Source organism: Orcinus orca, chromosome 1 (assembly GCF_937001465.1).
Source record: "Orcinus orca chromosome 1, mOrcOrc1.1, whole genome shotgun sequence".
NCBI classification, from domain to species: Eukaryota; Metazoa; Chordata; class Mammalia; order Artiodactyla; family Delphinidae; genus Orcinus; species Orcinus orca.
Window position 1 is genome coordinate 51,594,806 of NC_064559.1, and position 24,441 is coordinate 51,619,246.

At 36.3% G+C, this 24,441-nt stretch overlaps 1 protein-coding gene across 1 annotated transcript in view; it reads right to left on the reverse strand.

The window, feature by feature from the left end:
• Nucleotides 1-24,441, reverse strand: part of TDRD5 (tudor domain containing 5) — a 97,284-nt gene that overhangs the window by 48,493 nt on the left and 24,350 nt on the right. The window contains exons 4-6 of the mRNA XM_033428181.2: nucleotides 20,150-20,233; nucleotides 17,067-17,123; nucleotides 1,533-1,686 (exon numbers count right to left, since the gene is read on the reverse strand). Of these exons, the coding sequence (XP_033284072.1) occupies nucleotides 1,533-1,686; nucleotides 17,067-17,123; nucleotides 20,150-20,233 (295 nt within the window). The remainder of the gene's footprint in view (nucleotides 1-1,532; nucleotides 1,687-17,066; nucleotides 17,124-20,149; nucleotides 20,234-24,441) is intronic.

The window sequence follows — 24,441 nt, forward strand, 5'->3', positions numbered from 1 at the left end:
TGACACATTAAAACAGACCCCAGATAGACATAAAACCATAGTGGCTCCTAAAGAAATAAACTAGTAACTGTACAAAGATGTAGGTACAAGAATATTTATCACTGTATTTTTTATAATGATAAAAAAATGGATACTCTCTACATGTCCATTGACAGGAGACTGGTTAAATAAACTATAATACGTTACATAAAATAATTATATGTAGTCAAAAAGGAAGAAATAAACTTGTATATGCTGTTATAGAAAATTACCTCTATGAAGTATAAAAAGCAAGGACTTATATAATGTTTATACAATACTGTTTTGTGGAAGAAAATTATACATATGATAAATAATTATAGAGAAGAGGTCCAGAAAAAAAACACTAAAACTATCACTGCTAGTTACTACCTCTGCATTGCTGGAATTGTTTAAACAAGCAAATACTGCTTTTGTAATTTTTTTCTAAGTGCAGCTAGGCTCACATATACATTTTAAAAAGTCTGGAAGGCTATATAAAAATTCTAATGGCAGTTTTGGTGGGAGTAAAATGTAGAGAAATATTCACTTTCAACTTTTTACTCATCTGTGCTATCTGAATTTTTTAGAATGAATGTAAGTTATTTTAATCAGAAAAATCAACAAAGATACATTTACATTTTGTAAAAAAAAACCCACAGCTGTCCACTTTAGCCACTTGTAGAAACTTATAAAAATATAAGTATCATACGGTACTATAGATGGCAAGACATTACCATTATGGGAACTGAGGAAAGAGTATATGGGATCTCTCTGTGTTCGTTCTTAATAACTGCAAGTGAACCTACAATAACCTCAATAAAAATTTCAAAAGAAAAAAACCACTAAGCCAAACAAAAACAAAAGTCAAGTGCCCTAAATGCAATGTGATATCCTGGAGTAGATCCAGAAACAGAAAAAGAACAAAACTGATAAAATCGGAATAGACTCTGGAGTTTAGTAAATAGCAGTGTACCAATGTTAATTTCTTAGTTTTGATAAACATATCATGGTAACGTAAGATGTTAAAATGAGGGGGAAACTGGATGAAGGGCATATGAGAACTCTGTACTATCTTTGCAACTTTTCTATAAACCTAAAATTATCTCAAAATAAAATGTTGTTTTTTTTAAATTACAACTGCTGAGTCTCAGCGCACACCCATTTATTCTGAACGTCCATATATTTCTAAGAACCTCCATATATTTCTAAAAAGAGTTAAGAACCACTGAACTATCTAGAGCTTCCCCCTCAGAACACCATTTCAGAAAATTTATTTCTTCAGAATTATTAAAAAATCTGGACAATGAAGAAAGTAAACTTAAAAAACTCAGATTTTAATACAGTAACCTCATTGCAACATATATCACCAGAAAGGAGGTCATTATATACAAAACATTTCCAAGGCTAATGTGTGATCTGTTTGGTTGATGTGGTTACAATAACGCCTATTTACATAACCAGTGCTTTCTTTTTCCTTGTTCTTACAGAGACAATTAAAAATCAGGTTTGCATCATATTGTAATTCAACTCACCAGGTGGTAGAGGCTTCATATCAGCATCAAACACCAGCAAGTCTTGTTCTCCTTCCCTGAACTCAACATGGAGAATGTCACTAAGAGCTCCAACAAGCTCGGTCACATTTAAGAAGCCCAGATTTTTGGGTGAAAGTTGCTCTTTAAAAATTACCTGTCACCAAAGCAAAACCAAAAACCAAAAAAAAAAACAAAACAAGAATATAACATATACAGATGCCCATGGACAATGCTTTAATTTGGACTTAACCAAACTAAATTTGTAAGGGTGAGTTAACTCAGGCATTACAACAAACCCTTGCTTCCATGCAAGTATAATACAAACCAAGAGACCTATAATCCCTCACCATAAACTTCTAGGCCAACTTCAAGTTCCTTTTACAGCATATGTTAAATTGAAAAGAAAATTAAGGGACATTTTTACCTCTCATTTTACACAATGTCTGATTATAAAGCAAAAAGTCTTTTTTAAAAAAGAGGGGAACATACAAAATACAAAAATCATAATAAAACTTGATATTTCTCTATTTTCAGAGAAAGAGTATTCACTACCACTTTCCACATGCAATAAAATACTATTTTTAAACATTTCCTTAAAATTTTTGTTTATTATTTCACCCTGGAAGTTGGGATAAATAGGCAGGTGTCTATGTATTTCCTATAACTGTCTGATTTTCTCGCCTTGGAAAAGAAGAACTATACCAAATACAGATAGAAGAGAATATATATAAGATAGATAACAAGTATGTTTGGTTTAAACTGCACAGTGAATTGGTAAGTTTGCCCTTGTTAATAAAGACGTCCCATGAAAATGTCTGAATTCTTAAACTTTTGTCTCCATAACCAAGGTGAAGCAGTAGAGCTAACCGTAGTTCTTGCTCTCTTCCTCTTGACTAGGTGTTAGTAGGAAATAAATCCCTGCTCTGACTTAATCACCTTGGGGAAGACCAACAGGAACACAGAGGGCAAACAGTTCTAAAGGATTGACCCTTGACAAAGGGTGGGATTTCTGCAGTGCATACTTCTTGTTGGTGTAGTAATGTTCTGAGACCCAACTCAACTCTTTATTGACTTCTCCCAGGACACTTGTAAAAATGGGGCCCAGCGTCAGTCAAGTCACGGTTTAAAGGGTCATTAGTATCACATCTATAGCCAATCACAGATATCCCAAGAGAGAAAGAACTGGTAGAGGACAGAAGAAGGGTGGTGGTGAGTTAGATTTGGTACTTCTACTTACTTCCTTGTACATTACACATTATGGCTTCTTTTCTTTTTATGTTCATTAGTCTAATGGTTTCTTTACCTTCTCGGTAAGTGCCCAGTACTATGAATGTGCAATTCAGCTGAACACATGACTAGGTTGGGAAGGATTCTTTTTAATGTAAGTTATCAATTTTTTGAATAAGTGATATTCAGAAGTTTTGAAAAGGTACACAGCAAAAACTTAGTCTCCAGCCCACTCCCATCCCTCAGTTGACCAGGAGATCACCTCCTTGGAGGTAACCATTACTACTAGTTTCTTATGCAAACCATCACCAGCAGATTCTTGTGAAACTTTCCAGAAACTGTCAAAACTTGAACATGCATCATGCTTCAACATAATAGATTACACCTGTTGTATTTTTTATGAATTAATACGGAGGTAATTCCAAATCCTTATATGAAACACAGTTGAGTAATCTTATCTCAGAAGCAGTTTCTTTTAGTAAGTTAGTTTGGTCCATCCATTGATATGTCAAATACACTGCCCTAGGTCCTCTGTTATGCTATCTTCTTTATATACTCCCAACCATAAGCAAGAAAGTAATTGGTGTGTATTTCTACTCCCACTCTCTTACTTCTCATCCATCTCCAATCCATTCTGGTTGTTTTATTTTTTCCTTAGTTTATATTTATGCCTTCAAATATATGTATATATCCTATTACATGATTTCATTTCCTCATGGAGTAGATTTTGTAGATGATACACTCATAGTGCAAACACTTTATTTTCTGCAAATTGGCAGCTGGACCCAGCGGCTTGATCAGACTCATGCTCCACCCCTATGACAAGACTATTGGTGATGCCATGTTCTAAAAAGAGGCACATATAATGTCTGGTTGTCTTTTTTTTTTTCTTCTTGGTGTTGTTAGGAGCCATTACTGGTCGATGCGTGATCTACTATTTTATTGAGAGGCTTAACATAGTGATATTCTAATTCTATAAATTCTTTTTTGTTATTTAGTTGGAATATTTTATAGAGATATGCTCCCCTCATCTGCTATTTGGTTAACCAGTCCTACCAGTTCATTCAGGAAAGTGAGGTAAGTGACTGGCTCTTTCTCTTTATTTACCATTTTCTAAGGTAATGCATTGGTTCTCTATCATCTTCCATGATAACCAATTAGCATTTTTCTTTTTTAATTAATTAATTTATTTATTTAGCAGGGGCTACTCTTTGTTGCAGTGCACGGGCTTCTCATTGTGGTGGCTTCTCTTGCTGAGGAGCATGGGCTCTAGGCACGCGGGCCCAGCAGTTGCAGCATGTGGGCTCAGTAGGTGTGGCTCGCAGGCTCTAGAGCGCAGGCTCAGTAGTTGTGGCACACAGGCTTAGTTGCTCTGCAGCATGTGGGATCTTCCCGGACCAGGGCTCGAACCCATGTCCCCTGCATTGGCAGGTGGATTCTTAACCACTGCGCCACCAGGGAAGCCCACCAATTCGTTTTTAATATCATATGAACTCATAGAATTAAACATATTTGATGGGCTTCAAACCACTGCAATTATTATCCTTATTGAAACCTGAAATAACACTTCACATGGATTCCTAAGCCCTTCTAATGTGAACCTAGTCTTTAATAGTCCTTGCTGGTCTGGAATTGTAAGATGTTCCAGGTTCAATTTATGCAATTAGAAATCCTTGTACATACAATTAAAATTATCTCATAATTACCCCCATATATCCCATAATAATAATAATTTTTTTTTTTTTTTTATTTTTTGCGGTTCACGGGCCTCTCACTGTTGTGGCCTCTCCCGTTGCAGAGCACAGGCTCCGGACACGCAGGCTCAGCAGCCATGGCTCACGGGCCTAGCCGCTCCGCGGCACGTGGGATCTTCCCGGACCGGGGCACGAACCCATGTCCCTTGCATCGGCAGGAGGACTCTCAACCACTGCGCCACCAGGGAAGCCCTCCCATAATTGTTAATATGCTCTATATCAGGGGTGCCCAACCCCCGGGTGGCATACTGGTACTGGTCTGCGGCCTGTTAGGAACAGGGCCGCACAGCAGGAGGTTAGCGGCCGGCGAGCCAGCGAAGCTTCATCTGCTGCTCCCCACTGATCGCATTACCGCCTGAACCATGCCCACCCCCGATCTGTGGAAAAACTGTCTTCTACAAAACTGGTCCTTGGTGCCAAAAAGGTTGGGGACTGCTGCTCTATATCACATTACTCAGTAGTCTCAGAAAAACAGTACTCACATTACCATCACCAGTATAATTAATAAAAGCAGTTTACATTTTTTTCCTATGCTCACCCCTTCTCTTTCTACCATTTTGTGTAACTGTCCTTTATATTGTCAGAGTATATAGCCATTATATACTATATTCTCTTCTTTCTAACCCTCATTTGGTCTTAGTTTTTTTTTTTTTTTTTTTTTTTTGGTCTTAGTTTTATAAGTGGTGCTCATGTTCAGTTCTTTTGTTGCTGTCCCTCAAGTGATTTTGGTTACCTGAAGTTCATTCTTCAGTAGACCCCTTGAGGTCTCATGGGAACAATGGTTCTTCAATTCTTGCATGGCGGCAATAGCTTGTCTAGCTCTGTATAGTTGAAAGTCAATTTTGCTAGCCATAAAATCCTTGGCTCACATTTTTTTTTCCTTGAGTGTTTAAAATGTTATTTTTTAAAATCCCTTTTCTTCTATACATGAGAATGTTTAGAAGAACACTGAAGGGGGCTTCCCTGCTGAAGCAGTGGTTGAGAGTCCGCCTACCGATGCGGGGGACACGGGTTCGTGCCCCGGTCTGGGAGGATCCCGCATGCCGCGGAGCAGCTGGGCCCGTGAGCCATGGCCGCTGAGCCTGCGCATCCGGAGCCCGTGCTCCGCAACGGGAGAGGCCACAACAGGGAGAGGCCCGCGTACCGCAAAAAAAAAACACTGAAAATGTTCTATAATCTAATTTTGTCTCCTTTATAAGTCACTTGTTCATTTGTTCAAAGGATTATTTTTTTCTTTAAGTCACTGGTTCATTTGTTCAAAGGATTATTTTTTTCTTTAAGTCCAATAATTTGGTGTTTGTCATTCTGGGTTGATATTCTCAGGTATGCAGTGTGTTCTCTCAATATATAATTTCAAGTCTTCCATTTCAGTAAAGTTCACTCAAATTATAGTTTTCAACATTTGTTCTGTTCCATCATTGGTTTTATTTCATACGTTGGCTCTTCTCTGCCTGTTTTCAATGCCTGTTAATTTCGCTTCAATCTTTCCTGTTCATTTTTTCCTAGTATTTTCTCATGAAAATTTTTAAACACAGGAAAAGGTGAAAGACTTGGACAGTGAACATCCGCCACCTAGATTATATAATTATTAGTATTCTGCTATATTTCCTTTATCATCTATATAGCCATCTACCTACCAAACCATCTTACCTTTTTTATGCATTTCAACACGAGCTGCAGACATCAGTACCCTTTACCCCAAAATATGTCAGTATGCACATAATTAACTGAGTTCAATATCTGTTAGTTTTTAAACATAAAATTTACATACACTGAAATGTATAAAACTTAAGTTTATCATTCAATTAGCTTTGATAAATGCACACTGTGTGCCGCAAACTCACATTTAAGATATAAAACATTTTCATCACTCAGCAAGTTCTTTCTTTCCGAGAAAACCAACTCTCTTTTTCCACCATAAATTAGCTTTGGCTACCCTAGCAACTCAAATAGAAGGTATCCTACACTGTGTACTCTTCTGTTCAGCAGCAAGCGTTTCTCAAATTCATCCATGTTGGTTCATCTATCAGTAGTTGATTTATTCTTAATGCTGAATAGTACTTCATTGTAAGAATATACCACAGGGCTTCCCTGGTGGCGCAGTGGTTGAGAGTCCGCCTGCCGATGCAGGGGACACGGGTTCGTGCCCTGGTCCGGGAAGATCCCACATGCCGCGGAGCGGCTGGGCCCGTGAGCCATGGCCGCTGGGCCTGTGAGTCTGGAGCCTGTGCTCCGCAACGGGAGAGGCCACAACAGTGAGAGGCCTGCGTACCGCCAAAAAAAAAAAAAAAAAAAAGAATATACCACAATTTCTTTATTCATTTTCGTACTAATAAATAATAGAGTTGTCTCCAGTTGTGGCTATTAAGCATAAAGCTGTTACAAATATTACTATACAAGTCTTTTGGGGGAACAGAGGCTTTGATTTCTCTTGAATAAATAATTCTGGATCAAAGAGTATAATTCTGGATCAAAGAGTAAATATACATTTATTTTAAAACAAACTGTCAGAACATTTTCCAAAGTAGTACCATTTTATACTTGAACCAAAAACGTATGAGTTTACTAGCATTTGTGTTTATTAATCACTCATACATCTACATTTGTGAAGTGTCTGTTCAAATCTTTTTTTAATGGAGCTGTTTGGCTTTCTGTAATGGAGATATAGAAGGTTCTCTATGTATTCTGGATATGAGTCCTTTTTCAAATGTATGATTGTATATATTTCTTCCCAGTCTGTGGTCTGCCTTTTAATTTTTAAACGGAGTCTCCTAAATAGTAAAATTTTGATAAAGTCTCATTATCAATTTTCTTTTAAATGATTATTGCTTTCTGTGTTCTAAGAAACTCTTAAATATCCCCAGATTGTAAATAAAGTTTTCTTCTAGAAGCTTTAATTTTGAATTTTTCCCATTTATGTCTATGATATATCTCTAATTTTTGTACATGGTGTGAGGTTGGGGTTGAGACTCATTTTTTTCCCACATAAGTAGTTGTTCCAGCATCATTTGTTGAAAAGATTTTCCTGTCCCCACTGAATTCCTTTGGCATCTCCATCAAAAATCACTTGAGTGCATAAGAACTGAACTCCTTATGTACTCTCATATATGACAAACTTATGGATTTGCCAGTATTTACAAATGGCCTACAAGAATTATGATGGGGACAATACTGAATCTATAGATTAATAACAATACTAAGCTTCTTACCCATGAATGTTACAGCTCTCCATTTAGTCTTCTTTAATTTCTCTCAGCAATGTTAGTATTTTTCAGTACAGATGTCTTACGTTTCTTTGTTAGACTTATTTTCAAGTAATTTCACACTATTGTAAATAGAATTTTAAAAATTTCATTTTCCAATTGTTTGCTGCCTCCATATGGAAATATAACAGATTTTTATATTAATCTATATTATATTAATCTATATTATATTATTTTTATTATTAATCTATATAATATACAACTTTTTTATATTCTTAACTTTGGCCTTAATAAATTCACTTATTAGTTCTAATAGCTTTTCATGGATTCCTTAGTACATTCTATGTAGACAATCATGTTTTCTACAAATAATGACAGTTTCACTACTTCAAGTTTTTGTGCCTATTTTTTTCTTATTTTATTACACTGTCTAGGACCTCCAGTAAAACACTGAATTAAAGCCATGCGAATGGACATGGTAGCCCTGATTTTAGGGGGAAAGTGTCCAGTGTCTTACTATTAAGTATGACAAGCATAGGTTTTTCATAGCTATCCTTTACCAGGTTGAGGAAGTTCTATTCTATTCCTATTTTTCTGAGAGTTTTGATTACAAATGGGTATTAAATTTTGGTAATTCTTTTTCTGCATCTACTAAAATGATCATATGGTTTTCTTCCTTATTCTGTTAACATGGTGAATTATGTTAATTCCTTTTGAAATGTTACTCCAACCTTGTATTGCTGGGGGAAAATACCCTCTTGTTCACATATTGCTGGATCCAATTTACTATTATTTTGTAATATTTTTTATGCTATGTTATGATAAACATGATCTAATTGGGTTTTTTTGTAATGTCTATGTCAAGTTTTGGTAGCAGGATAATGTATTCATAGAAAATACTCCCCAACTCATTCTATTTTATGAAAGAAACAATGTATGATTAATATAATTTCCTCCTTAAAAGTTTGACAGAATTCACCAATAAAACCATATGGGCCTGCAGTTTTTTCTCCTTCTCCCTTCTTTTGTGGAGAGGTGTTTTTCTTTCCTTTGTTTTTTTTAAATAACAAAAATCCATTTCTTGATACTTACAGGGATATTCAGATTTTCTATTTCATCTTGCCTCAGTTGGGTAATTTGTGTCTTTTGAGGAATTTGTCCATTCCATCTAAGTTGTCAAATGATAGGTACAGTTGTTCATAATATTTCCTTATTGTCCTTTCAGTATCTGTAGAATTTATAATGATATAATCTCTTTCCTGATATTGGTGTTTGTGTCCTCTCTTTTTTTCTAATTTAACTAGTTAATGGTTTATCAATTTTGATGATCTTACAAAGAATCAATATTTGGCTTTGTTAATTGTTGCTATTTTATTAATGTCTATTCTTGATTTTCTTATTTCTTTTCTCCTACTATTTTGACTTTACTTCGCTCCTCCCTTTTCTAGACTTCTTAAGGTAGACCTTCAGGTCAATGATGATTTTATACCTTTCTTTTCTTCTAATTTAGGCATTTTAGAGCTATAAATTTCTCTTTGAGCACTGTTTTAGCTGCATCTCACAATTTTTGACATGTTATATTTTCATTTTCAATTGGAAATATTTTCAAATTTCCCTTGTGATTCTGTCTTTAATAAGTTATTTAGCTACATTCAATATCCTGTAATAAACCATAATGCAAAAGAGTATGAAAAAGTACACATATATATGTATAACTGAATGACTTTGCTGTACACCCAGACACTAACACAACATTGTAAATCAACTATACTTCAATTTTAAAAAATAAGTTATTTAGAAGAGAACTGTTTAATTTCCAAATTATCTGGAGGGTTAATTCTTAGGTAATTCATTGTATTGATTTGTAATTTAATTCCATCTTAAAGAACATACTCTGTAAGATTTCAGTATTTTGAAATTTGTTGAGACTTATTCCATGGCCAACTACATGGTCCATCTTGGCAAATGTTCCATGTGTACCTGAACAGAATGTGTATTCTGCAGTTGTTGGGTACAGTATTCTATAAAAGTCAAACAGATCATGATGGTAGAGAGTGTGGTTCAGATTTTCTATGTCCTTATTCATTTTTTTTGACTATTTTATTAAATGCCAGAAAGAGAAAACCCCTATAATTGTGGAGTTAACTCATAATTAATTCTGTCAACTTTTAGATCATTTATCTTAAAGCATTATTAGGTGAATACACATTTGACTGTTGTGTCTTCCTAACCATTTATCCTTATGAAATGTCCCTCTATCTCTGATAATACACTTTGCCTAGAATTCTGACTTTACCTGATTTTTTTTAGTCACTTCGATTCTTTTATGCTTACTGTTATGTATGATATATCTTTTTCATCTTTTACTTTCAACCAATCTGTATCTTTTTACTAACAATGTATTTCATGTGGACAGCATTTAGTTCCATCTCATAACTTCATTAATTGTAATATATACTCCACTACATTTGTGAAATTATTAATATAATTGGACTTACAGGTACCATTTTTTAAATTGAAGTATAGTTGGTTTACAATGTTGTGTTAGTTTCAGGTGTACAGCAAAATGATTGTTTATACACATATATATTTTTCAGATTCTTTTCCTTATAGGTTATTACAAGATATTGAATATAGTTTCCTGTGCTATACAGTAGGTCCTTGTTGTTTACCTATTTTATATATATTAGTGTGTGTCTGTTAATCCCAAACCCCTAATTTATCCCTCCCTCCCTTTCCCCTTTGGTAACCTATATAATCTATGTCTGTGAGTCTGTTTCTGATTTGTAAATGAGTTCATTTGTATCATTCTTTAGATTCCACATATAAGTGTTACCATATGATATTTGTCTTTCTCTGACTTACTTCACTTGGTATGATAACCTCCAGGTCCATCCATGTTACTGCAAATGGCATTATTTCGTTCTTTTTTATGGCTGAGTAATATTCCATTGTATATACATACCACATCTTTTTTATTCATCTGTTGATGGACACTTAGGTTGCTTCCATGTCTTGGCTATTGTAAACAGCGCTACAATGAACACTGGGGTGCATCTATCTTTTTGAATTATGATTTTCTCCAGATATATGCCCAGGAGTGGGATTTCTGGGTCATATGGTAGCTCCATTTTTCGTTTTTTAAGGAACCTCCATACTGTTTCTCAATAGTGGCTGCACCAATTTACATTCCCACCAACAGTGCAGGATTGTTACCTTTTCTCCACACCCTCTCCAGCATTTATTATTTGTAGACTTTTTGATGATTGCCATTCTGACTGGTGTGAGGTGATCCCTTATTGCATTTGCATTTCTCTAATAATTAGCAATGTTGAGCATCTTTTCATGTGTCTGTTGGCCCTCTGTATGTCTTCTTTGGAGAAATGTCTATTTAGGTTTGCTGCCCATTTTTTGATTGGGTTGTTTGTTTTTTTTATAATGAGCTGTATGAGCTGTTTGTATATTTTGGAAACTGAGCTCTTGTTGTTCACATTGTTTGCAAGTATTTTCTCCTATACAGCTAACATTTTTGCTATTTAATTTCTGCTAATCCCATTTGTATTTTGTTTCTCTCAAACTCTGTTCCTTTGTTGTCCTTCAAGCAAAACAGCTGAACAGTAAACCCCGTCTTCCTTTGAGTTTACTATTTTTTTTTTACTGAGTATTTTTATACAATTCCATTTTAATTTCTCTATTGGCTTTATAGCTAACTCTGCATTATTTATTGTTCTATACATCCTTAACTTTTCAGTCTTACTGTACTACTTCACATAAAACACAAGAACCTTGCAAACTATAGTTCCATGTACTGCCCCTCCACTCATTATGCTATGGTTTTCACAAATATTACGTCTACATGTTACAAACCCAATTATACAGTGTTATAATTTTTGTTTTAAACAGTCATATACTTAATTGATTTTTTAAAAAGTCTTTGATATATACCCACACATTTACCATTTCCTGTGCTCTTCAATCCTTCCTATAGATTCAAATACAATCTGGCATCATTTCCTTCAGCCTGAAGAATATTCTTTAGAATTTCCTATAATGCAGGGCTGCTTACAATTAATTACCCATTTTTGATTATCTGAAAATACCTCTACTTTACCTTCATTCTTCAAAGTTCTTGAAAGATACTACCAAGATACTATACTACTGGAAATAAAAAATTGGGCAGAGTGGGGTTTTTTTGAAAACTTTAAAGATGTCATTCCACTGTCTTCTAGCCTTTACTGTTCCTAATGAAAGGTCAGCCATCATATTTAACATTGTTCCCCTCTATGGCAATGTGTCATTTTTCTTTAGTTGAATGATTTTCTAATTACTTTGAGTTTTCTGCAGTTTGACTACAATGTGCCTGTGTAAGATTTTCTTTGTATTCATTTTGTGGGCTTTTCTGGGGTTCTTAAATCTGTAAACTCTTTCATAAAATTTACAAAATTTTCAACCATTATTTTCTCAAGAATTTTTTCTCTTTTCATTTTTTCTCCTTACCATCTTTCTCTCATCACAATTACACATATGTCAGGCCACTTGGTGTCGTCCCACAGGTCTCTCAGACTCTGGTTTTTTTTTTTTTTTTTTTTGGCCACACCACACGGCTCACAGTACCTCTCAGTTCCCCAACCAGGGACTGAACCTGGGCCACGGCAGTGAAAGCACCGAATCCTAACCACTATACCACCAGGGAACTCCCAGATTCTGCTTTTAAAAAAATTTTTTTTCATTTATTTTCTCTTTCTGTTCTTCAGATTGGATCATTTCTACCAATCTGTTCTGGGGTTCACCGATGCTTTCTTCTGCCATTTCCAATTTGTTCTTAAGACACTGCAGTGAATTTACTTCAGATATTTTATTTTCAACTCTAGAAAATCATTTGACTTTATAATTTTTCTCCACTGAGGTTTCTTATCTGTTCATTTAGTGTGAACATATATTGCTTTACACTCTTTTTAATGTGGTTTTAAGAATTCTTTAAAACCTTTTTGCTAACTTCAACATCTGCATCATCTCAGGATCCGTTTCCATTATTTTTCTCTTCACCAAGGGTCACATTTTCTCTTCACCAAGGGTCACAACAAAAACGTGGGTTCTTGTTTCTTAATCTATCCAGTAATTTTGGTTTGTATCCTGGACATCATAATAGGTAAGCTGTAGAGACTGTGGAATCTTTTAAAGGCCTTCTAAGAGTACTGCTTTTCGCTTAGTTTTAGCTGGGAGTTAACTTGACTAATCTTAAGTTCTGACTCCCTGTGGTGGGCAACAGCTGAAATAGATTCAGTTCTTTTAGCCTTACTAGGCTGCTTTGAGTCTGCCCCAGGCATGTGTAGTTCAACAGTCAGAGATTTGAGCAGAATTTATGTGCAGAATTTGATGCTCCCTCTCTGTAGCTCTCTCCATCCTATGATTTCTCCCCTCATTTTTCAGCTGCTTACGTAGCTCCAAATCAGAAGCCGGTAAAACTTCTGATTTCTATCCAATCTCCAATTCCAAACAATGTATGGGGCCTGCCATCAGGCCAAAATCCAGGCAAACAAAAAGGTGCCATTCCCTCCTCCAGGCGCTGACTCCTTTCCAGTTTCTGCCTGCTTTTGGACAATTTCTAGTACCTTCAGAGAGTGATTTTGCATATTTTGTCCAGAACTTATAATAATTATCTTCACGATTGTTCCAAAATAGGCTACTCAGACATAATATTACTTTAATTTATTGGCATGCCTGGGTTTCTCACTAGATTTCAAAAACCTTAGTGACACAGCCTTTTACGCCTAGATCCCCAGTGCCTCCCTCATTTATTTTGACTTTCAAAATGCTCCTTGTTTTTACCTACCGTTTTTCTTAGGGCATTAGCTGTTATATTTTTTGCTCCTGTAATCTTTGAAGTTTAATCTTCATTTCTGAAATGACTTTTTCCTTTTATTTATAATTCTTCCCTGAGTACTGTTCACCTTATTTCCAAATTCGTGTAATTCAGATTTATGTTGTTCTTTCATGTTTTGTATCACTTTCTTAATATATTTTTTTGAAAAAGTAGGTTTCAGTTTTGATCTTTATTAGGGACATGTCTTTCTGACATGCTTTTATTGTCAGTAGATAACGTTATTCTGCTCCTTATTCTCTTTTTTTCTTAAGACAATGATGCAATTTGACCCTGATCCTCTTCTGTTGAAATTCACGGAATTGTGAAATTCATTTTCCTGACTTACAGGACATCATTCTGGATTGCTTTCTGCTTCACAGAGCTCCTCCTTCCATTGTTTTCATATACTGTTTAAAAATACAGTAGGGGGCTTCCCTGGTGGCGCAGTGGTTGAGAGTCCGCCTGCCAATGCAGGGGAAATGGGTCGTGCCTCGGTCCGGGAGGATCCCACATGCCGCAGAGCGGCTGGGCCCGTAAGCCATGGCCGCTGAGCCTGCGCGTCCACATCTAAGACTTCTCTTTTTCTACTGTCCGTATCCTGCTCAATTTTTCATTAGTGTCTGTAAGGGAGCTCTGGCTGGTCAGTTTCAAGAATTCACAGGAGCTATGATGCTCCAGCCCTATTCAACTCTTACCATGAAACATTCTCTGCTATTAGATAAGTCAAATTATCATCCAGTTTCAGCTGCTGTTTTCAAAATGGCTTGCTGTACATTCTAGTGAATACCTGATGGCTATTTTGCAATTCTTTTGTCCCTAGGTCCATCAGACATTGCCTCTCTTGCTTCCCTGTTTTCTCCTGGCACAGACATTGATATTATGAGGCTCTTGTGGCTGCTGCTGCTTACTCTCCAGCAATTCTTCATGGGAGACATATTACCCAATTTTGTTATAAATATTGTCTGTGGATTTTTTGTTTTGCTATCTAGTTTCTCTGACTGTTGTTACGTGGCACTTCAGGAAGATCCAAAAACTATGCTGCCACTGCACTATCTTCCCTTCAATTAGCAATCTAACAAAGGATCTTGAAAGAATGGCAGGCGGGTGCCCAGGTATTTCAAGAGGACAAATCACACAGGTACCTTTTATAACATGTTGGATAAATAAAGGATTAGTAAGTGTTACTACAAGTTAGAATAAAGGTTAAATTAAATCTATACTTATTATATATTTCTAATAATAATGTAGAATTTCTGCCGAAGTCTTTTTACTAAGAAGGGCAAAGAGCTTCCCTGTAACATTAAAAGCTTTGTTTTACAGATTCACAGACTTAGAGAATGAACTTATGGTTAGCAAGGGGGAAGGTGGGGTGGGGGAAGGATAGATTGGGAGTTTGGGATTGACATGTACACACTGCTACACTTAAAACAGATAACCAACAAGGACCTACTGTATAGCACAAGGAACTCTGCTCAATATTCTGTAAAAACCTAAATGGGAAAAGAATTTGAAAAAGAACAGATACATGTATATGTATAACTGAATCACATTGCTGTACACTGGAAACTAACACAACATTGTTAATCAACTATACTCCAATATAAAAACAAATTCTATTTTAAAAAAAAGGTTTAATTTCTCCAAGATTGTTGACTTTTAATATTAACTCCATGAATTTTTATTACAGGAAGCTACTTTTGCTAAAATGTTAGTTGTAGAAAACTATTCACTTTGAGTTGTGAATCTAGCATAGGAAGTTTATTTTTACCCATAAATTTTGTGACAATTAAGTCATATTCTATTACTTTATTACTCTATTTTACACTTTATTCTTTTTATTTATTTATTTTTGGCCGTGTTGGGTCTTCATTGCTACGTGTGGGCTTTCTCTAGTTGTGGCGAGTGGTGGCTACTCTTCGTTGCGGTATGCGGCCTTCTCATTGTGGTGGCTTCTCTTGTTGCACTGCAGGGGCTCTAGGTGCAGAGGCTTCAGTAGTTGTGGCTCACAGGCTCAGTAGTTGTGGCTCGCGAGCTCTAGAGCACAGGCTCAGTAGCTGTGGCGCGTGGGCTTAGTTGCTCCGACGCATGTGGGATCTTCCCGGCCCGGGGCTCAAACCCATGTCCCCTGAATTGGCAGGCAGATTCTTAACCACTGAGCCACCATGGAAGTCCCTACACTTTTTTCTGTAATTTCATTTTTAGATAAGTGACTTGACATGTTAATCCAAAAAACATCAAGACTCTTTGTTTTAGCTTTCTCTCATGGGCCTATTTGAAATAAACTTTTTGGCTCTAAAAGATTCATTTAAATTCACAATGTGAAATTAAGTTTTCTCCATCACTGAGGGATGATATGCATCTTTTCTAAGTTTTCTTTTTTTTATTCTACTATGAGTTTTAACAGTTATCGAACAATTACTGTGTGGTAGGCACTGTTCTAATTACTTTATTTTAAGCCATTTAAACTTGACAAAACTCTATAAAGTAGGTAATATTATTCTGACTTTACATATCATCTATGAAATAGCACATAGAGGTGATGTATCTTAACCATTATGCTATGTAGTATCTCACAACATCCGTGTTCATATGTACAAATATGTGATAGTGTTCATGACATAGTAGTTAAGAGTTAGGATAGTGAAGCCAGACTGCCAGGGTTTCAAATCCTGGCTCCACCCATTATTGGCTACCTGACCCTTAGGCAAGTTACTTTTCTGTGCCTCACTCTGTTGTGAAAACAAATGAACTCCTATAAGAAAGGCATTCCAAATATAGACTGGCACGCCTAACCATTTTTAAAAATTGGGTAGATGGCAGTATCTGAATTATCATTCTGCAATGTGATTTTTTTTCACTAAAACATAATTGTTCCAAAAATGATTCATGTTGCATGGATGAAATCTAGTTCATTTATTTTATCTGCTACATATTACTCCATTGTATAAGTGTCAATCTCAATTTATTTATCCATTCTCCTCCTGATAGCCATTTAATTTGTTTCCAGTTTTTTACTATGCTGCAATGTGCGTGTCACATGTATGTCTTCATGTGCACATGTTTAAGAGTTTCTCTAAAGTGTATCTGTAGAAGTATTAATAGAACTCCTGAACCATCAGGGGTGCACATCTTCAAGTAAAGTGATATTGCCAAAATGCTCTCCAAAGGGGTTTTGTCCCACAAGCAGTGTATGAGTTATTCTGTTTCTCCATATCCCCACTGACACTTAGTATTATCAGGCATGAAAAATAACTTTTATTCTAATAATATAATAATAGTGGTAAAAATATTCTTCCTGTGCATAATGAAATACTTATTAAGAATCAGATTCTTAACTCTCTTAGTAAGGAAGAGGCCACCAAAATGCAAAGCCAGATGTTTAAGTTCTAGAGCATAGACTTGGAGGATCCAAGGAATAGCAACAAAATTTCTATCAATCATAAGCAAGCCATAAAAAAACATGGCTGGTGAAAAAGAAAACACTCACCTCAAACTCTCCAAGAAGTTTAGAAATAAGTAAACCCTCTGGAAACTTGGATACAACCTAATAAATAGAAAATTGAAATACAATATAAATAGACACCACTGGAATGCTGGGTGACAAAGTATCAAAATAAGAAAGTATAAATTTAAAAAGTAACAAGGCAAAAATAACATTATTATTGAGTGAATGAATTTAAGTCACAGTATTGTTTTAAAAATCAGTTTCCAGGTTTGTTTTTTTTTAATATTTATTTATTTGGCTGCACCGGGTCTTAGTTGTGGCATGCGGGATCTTCGATGCGGCGTGAGGGATCTTTAGTTGTGGCATGCAGGATCTTTTTCGTTGAGTCATAAGGGATCTTTAGATGTGGCATGTGGGATCTTTTAGTTGTGGCATGTGGGCTTTTAGTTGTGGCATGCAGGATCTAGTTCTCTGACCAGGGACTGAACTTAAGCCCCCTGCACTGGGAGCGCAAAGTCTTAACCACTGGACCACCAGGGAAGTCCCAGTTTCCAGTTTTAAAAAAAGTTATAACAACCAAAAAAGGCAGTGAATTCCAACATTTCCAGAGTTGAGAAATCATTCTTGCATAATACTGCAATGCCACAACTCCCCAGAAATTCCTAGACATAGTTCTTTAGCTCAGCTAACATAATTAGCTTTAGCTCACATAAAATAAATATTCTATGGCATAATTTCAAGCATTCTAAATGGCAGAAAAGAAATGCAATGCACACTATAGAAAATGTTGGAAAACATAGTTAAGCAAAGATAGTAGCCACTGTTGTCCATATGCACATAAAAATACCTTTACTGAATATGAAAATAAGGTCATTACTTCTCCAGCTTTTTAGTATCATATCACAGACTTCTTTCCATATCAGTAAATATAGATCAACATGTTTCCTAGTGAAACTGAGCAGGACCCTGTTGGGCTGCTGGGCACAGAAGCCCTTCCATGTCCCCCGTTGCTTGTAGGGAACAGACTCCAGCCTCCATGACCTTACTGAGTTCCAAAGGGCAGATATGAACAGCTGCTAATCCAGGAAGGGAAGGGATGCAGAGTCAAGGGAGAAACAGCCAAGAAAAAACAGTGCAGCCTTGGAACAGGGTCCTGGTTCTGCCTCAAAGGATATACATAACAATGTCTTTAAGCTCTTCATAGAATTAAAACATAACAAATGGAAGATGTCAGCATTCTTCATACCAGAGAAGACCACCTGAGGCCAGACTAAACGAACCAGAAAAACTCATCAAGATTACCTGAGACAAGATTAAAGGAATGCAGCCCCTGCACACACCCTAATCTTATCAGCAACCCCACCCTTGAACTGTTGCCATAAAACTCCTCACCAAACTCCCCTGGGTTGGGACACATAGTTTTCAAGGCACAAGCCTGCTGTGTCCCGCTTTACCTGGCAAAGCAATAAAGCTATTCTTTTCTACTTCACCCAAAACTCTATGTCTCCGAGATTCAATTTGACACAGGAGTACAGAGGCTGGGCTTTCAGTATCATTAGCTACAGTTTCTTCAAATAGTCAATATAATAAAATTTGTTTATTTAATTATTTATGGCTATTTCCTATTTCTCATCATCACAAATATTGCAACAATTATCTTCATACTTGCATTTTGCATACTTGTGCAAATATTTTTAGGATAAATTCCTAGAAGTGGACTTGTTCTATCCCAATAAGGTATAAAAAGCTTTGTGTTTTCCTAGACCTTTCCAGATATTATATCTTATTAAAAATTCTAATTCAAGCTTCAGAAAAATATAAAGTAAAACTTATTCCAAAATCCTATGACCCAGAGACAGTTGTTGCTGCATTTCAGAAAACATCCTTTCAGAAACCTTTTTATGCACATACATACTCACATTACAGTTTTTACATGAAAGGACAATACTAAACGTGCTATTCTATAAAACCTGTTTTTAAAGTCCAACAATACACCAAGAAGATACTTCCATGTAAATTAATCGAGATACACCTAAACCTTCTTATGAACCACATGATACTCCCTAGTTTGGGTGGATAATGTAAGCAATTCTTTTTTCAATGAATGCTTAATTTTTGTCTAGTTTTTTGTTACCATAAAAAAAGTCATATTGAACATCCTTAAATAAATAAATAATTGTTAATAAGTAAATAATTGTTGGACACTTTAGCCAAATGTCCAAACAAAAAAACAGGGTCTGAATGCACCGAGGTTTTTGCATTTCTCCCAGTAAAACCACAACAGCTGAAACAGAATAAAATAAGGCAGTAAGAGTTGTAACGATACTCTCGACCATTCAAATCAGAATTAACAGCTCCCACCAAAATTTTAAGCATACATACCCTTTGGCCCAACACAAAACAGCCAAAGAGCTTTCACAAATTAATGAGGAGAAACAATAAATTAGGCCAAGGACATGAACATGCAATTCACATAAGAAATGTAAATGGCTATTAAGCATATGAAAAGATGCTCAGTGTAAAAATCAAGAGGTATAAGCTAAAACAGCATGACTGGAGAGTGGCATTTTACTGCCAGTGGGAACGTAAATTTGCTCAAACCTTTTAGAGGGCAATTTAGTAATATTTATCAAAACAAAAATATTCAATACCTTTGGCAACTCTACTTCTAGATAAATGTTCAAGGACATTAACTACAGCATTTTTTAATAGCCAAGGCTAGAAATAACCCAAATGTTAATAACGGATCTCATAAGTGAAATACGGTATACCAACACAATGGGATACCATGCACTGTTTAGAATAATACTTGACATACATACATATAAAACTGGTATTGGAAAGATCTTTAACTTTTAACAATGATTTATTGGGGTGAGGGGAAGAAAAGAGAATTTTTGGAGGAACTTACATTTTGTAAATAATTTTGAGAACATTAAAAATGTTTAGGAGTATGAAATTTATTTTTTTCTAATCTTAAAAGATTAGCCACTCCATTTGTAATATATTTGAAAAGATCAGGAATAAATATAAAACTAAAATATTTGTAGGCAAATTAAAATTAACCACAAATGATACCCAAATGTATAATCAATTATTCTCATCCATTTCCCAGAAACACTTACAAGTTTTATCTTATGTTTTAGCTCTGGATTGATAGTCCCTCCAGGTCCAGTTTGTGCAATAACTGATTTGAAGGTATTCTCCAACTATGAAAAAAAGGGGAAAAAATTTTCAAGTTACAGTCAAAAAAAAAAAAAAAAGATAAATCTGAACAGTATTAAAGGAAACATCTATCAAAGGAAACGTACGTCAATCAAATGGAAGAATAGTGTTCCTAAGAGGCACTGTAACATTTCATACCCTATAAAATACATTTAGAGTTGATGGACTCTTTTTTTAAATATAGTTTTTTAAATTTTTATTGGGCTATAGTTGACTTACAATGTTGTGTTACTTTCTGCTGTACAGCAAAGTGAGTCAGTTATACATATACATATATCCATTCTTTTTTAGAGTCTTTGCCCATATAGGCCATTACAGAGTACTGAGTAGAGTTCCCTGTGCTATACAGTAGGCCCTTATTTGTTATCCATTTTATATAGAGTAGTGTGTATATGTCAATCCCAATCTCCCAATTATCCCTTCCCCACTTCTCCCCTGGTAACCAGTCCCCTGGTAAGACTGTTTTCTACATCTGTAACTCTATTTCTGTTTTGTAAATAAGTTCATTTGTACTATTTTTTTAGATTCCACATATAAGCAATATCATATGATATTTGTCCTTTTCTGTCTGACTTACTTCACTCAGTATGACAATCTCTAGGTCCATCCATGTTGCTGCAAATGGCATTATTTCATTCTCTCTTTTTTTTAACATATAGACTTTTTAATGTAGAAAGGTTTGAGGGTTTTTTGTTTGTTTGGGTTTTTTTTTTTTTTTTGGCCACGCAGCTTGTGAGATCTTAGTTCCCTGACCAGGGATCGATTCTGGGCCCTCAGCAGTGAAAGTGGGGAGTCCTAACCACTGGACCACCAGGGAATTCCCTCGTCCTTTTTTAATGTAGTTGGACTCTTTATAAAACTAAACACTGAAAATTTCCAGGATAATTAACATTCTCTATAACAATTAGATTGAGTCTTCAATTACAAAATCCCATACTCTTTTTTTTTTATGCTTTTATTTATTTATTTTTGACTGCATTGGGTCTTCACTACTGCACGCGGGCTCTCTCTACCTGTGGTGAGTGGGGGCTACTCTTCATTGCAGCGCACGGGCTTATGTGGTGGCTTCTCTTGTTGCAGAGCACAGGCTCTAGGCATGCGGGCTTCAGCAGTTGTGGCTCGCAGGCTCTAGAGCGCAGGCTCAGTAGTTGTGGTGCACGGGCTTAGCTGCCCCGTGGCATGTGGGATCTTCCTGGACCAGTACTCGAACCCACGTCCCCTGCACTGGCAGGTGGATTCTTAACCACGGCGCCACCAGGGAAGCCCCCAAATCCCATACTTTTACCCAGTAAAGATTTTTGTTACTAATTTTCTTCTGTTTATAAAATTATTCAATGTTTATTAAACACATTTTTTAATGCAGGTTAGAGGTGGGATGGTGGAAGGTCCCTGGGAGCCAGGAATGCGAGTGAGCCAGGGCACCGGTGGAATGTCTTGCCTTAAGGAGACAGGAAGGAGAGCTCTGTTGTTGTAGTAGAAATGAAGACGGACCAGTAGGGATACAGAAAGGCTCTGTAAATGTGGGGTCAGCAGGTGGAGAGAGTTACTATCTGATAGCTTCAGTGTTCTCTCTGTGAGTTCAGAAGCAAGGCCCACTCCTGAGAACAGCAGGAAAGGAAAGGGAGCTCAGACAGCTGAGAAAGTGGAAAAATAAAGTTGAGGAAAAAAATGGATGATTATCTAAACTCAACAGGTAGGCAGTAAAAATAGGCGAGGCCTGAGTTAAGATAGCAGGGGTCAGAGGATTTTAGTAGAGAGAAGCCAATGGCATAGAGAGGCCCCAATATGGTAAAAAGATGATGCATGGGAATAACTGAAAAAATAAGCTGGAAGCACAGGAGGTTAGGAGTAGAGAGTATCATGGAACATATCCAGACACCAAGGTCCAGTGAAGAGCCACAGAGTGGAAACCTAAAGTAGAATGAAAGGGTGGGAGGGAGACACAAGAGGGAGGAGATATGAGGATATACGTGTATATATAGCTGATTCACTTTGTTATAAAGCAGAAACTAACACACCATTGTAAAGCAATTATACTCCAATAAAGATGTTAAAAAAACAAACAGGTGAATAAAATTTAACAGGAAAGCAAATAATAAAATTCAGGATATTTTAAAATTATAAAAAGTAGAATGAAAGATCATGGAGTTATATTTAAAGCTGATAAGTAAATGTAAAAAATATACATTAGAAAAAACACAAAAATATAAAGAAAAATACAAATTACCTAAAATCCTATCACATAGACATAATCACTATTAATTTATTCCTTCTAAACTTTCTATTTTTTAACATTTCTTCATATTGCCACTTGGCCTGTCATTACTTACAAACTGTGTGACCTTTTAGGTTTCAGTTTCTTCATCTGAAAAATGAAGACAATCTCATTATCTCCTAAGGCTGACATGAAAGTAAGATCTGAGAAGGGGGAATTAGATTCCTAAGGTTATATCACTAACTTTCACAAAATGCCTCAGCCCTTGGTCTTAGGTTCTTTACATTTCTTCTGGATCTGCCATGAGATAATTCCCTAAAGCTCTCCCAGTGAACAATGGGAGAACCTAAAGATAACTGATTTTTCACATCCCAACATGCTCCCACCATTTGAAGATTCAATACAACCACTTATTACAGTAAGTCCCCTATATACAAACGAGTTCCGTTCCAAGAGCACGTTTATAAGTCCAAGTTGCTCGTTAAGTCCAACAAAGTTAGCCTAGGTACTATATAGTACTGTACTGTAATAGGTTTTTAATACTTTTCACACAAATAATACATAAAAAACAAACACAAAAAAGTAAAGAAAACATTTTTAATCTTACAGTACAGTACCTCAAAAAGTACAGTAGTACAGTACAGCAGCTGGCATTCAGGGGCTGGCATAGAGTGAACAGGCAGGAAGAGTTACTGACTGGAGGAGGGAAAGGAGGTGGGAGACGGTAGAGCTGAAGGATCGTCAGCATTAGGAGACAGAGGGCAAGCTGCAATTTCACTCACACCGGACGCTGGTGGAACGCACGTTCGCATCTTTGAAAGTTCACAACTTGAAAGTTCGTATGTAGGGGGCTGACTGTAAATTACCACCGTGCTAGGTGTTTCAGGGGACAAAGAAAGGGTCACTTTTCACAGCTACACAAAAATTCACCAATTCTGATAAGTTTTTTTTTTTAATGCACGTTGATATGACAGCTGTCACAATACAACCTAACAAAATCGTTCCAAATGAAGCTAAAGACAACTAGGTGCTTCTAGAGCCATCTTATGGAAAAAACTGAACGAACTTTTTAGCCAACCCAATATTTGCCAAGCCTGGGTTAAGATGTCAAAATGGTAGGCTCTTAGCTAGGAACAGAATGCATCTCAAGAAGATAAGAAAAAAATGTTTTCTGCCTCAAGCTAGATGAGTAACTCAAGCTGACGTTAAACTGAATGCGGTGAGGGAGATTTTTTAAAGTCCAAGTAATCCTGGGACTATCTAGATAAGTAGATAAGTAGAGGGTAAAAGTTATGTTGTGGGGGAGAAGCAGGAGTGGGAGATAATCAGTGATTGACATGAAGAAAGTCATCAAGAGGACACCCTGATTTCAACGATGCTTTACTGTCAGATGCCTACATACCAAATAGAAAAAATGGACAATAAATCAAGTGAACAAAAGATCATAAATAGGGGCGTAAATAAAGATGGAAACGAACCCACTATACATATATATATATGCCATATTCAGATAGGAGCCTACAGAACCAGAGAAGGGGCAGAGAAGAGCTTTGAATCAAAGATATACTCCTCAGGGGCTTCCCTGGTGGCGCAGCGGTTGAGAGTCCGCCTGCCGATGCAGGGGACGCGGGCTCGTGCCCCGGTCCGGGAAGATCCCACATGCTGCGGAGCCTGCGCTCCGCAACGGGAGAGGCCACAACAGTGAGAGGCCCGCGTACCGAAAACAAAAACAAAACAAAAAAAAAAAAAAAAAGATATACTCCTCAGAAAAATGGATGAAGATAGGAATAGGCAATTGATTAAAAATTAACACTAGCTAGCCAATAAAGTTCAACCTCTAATAAACAGACATTAATAGTCAGATATAGTTATTTGCCTATCAAATTGGAATATTATTTTTACAATAATGCTCATTTATTCATTTAACAGATATGTACTGAACACAAACTATGTGCTTCACATTGTACTCAGCACTGA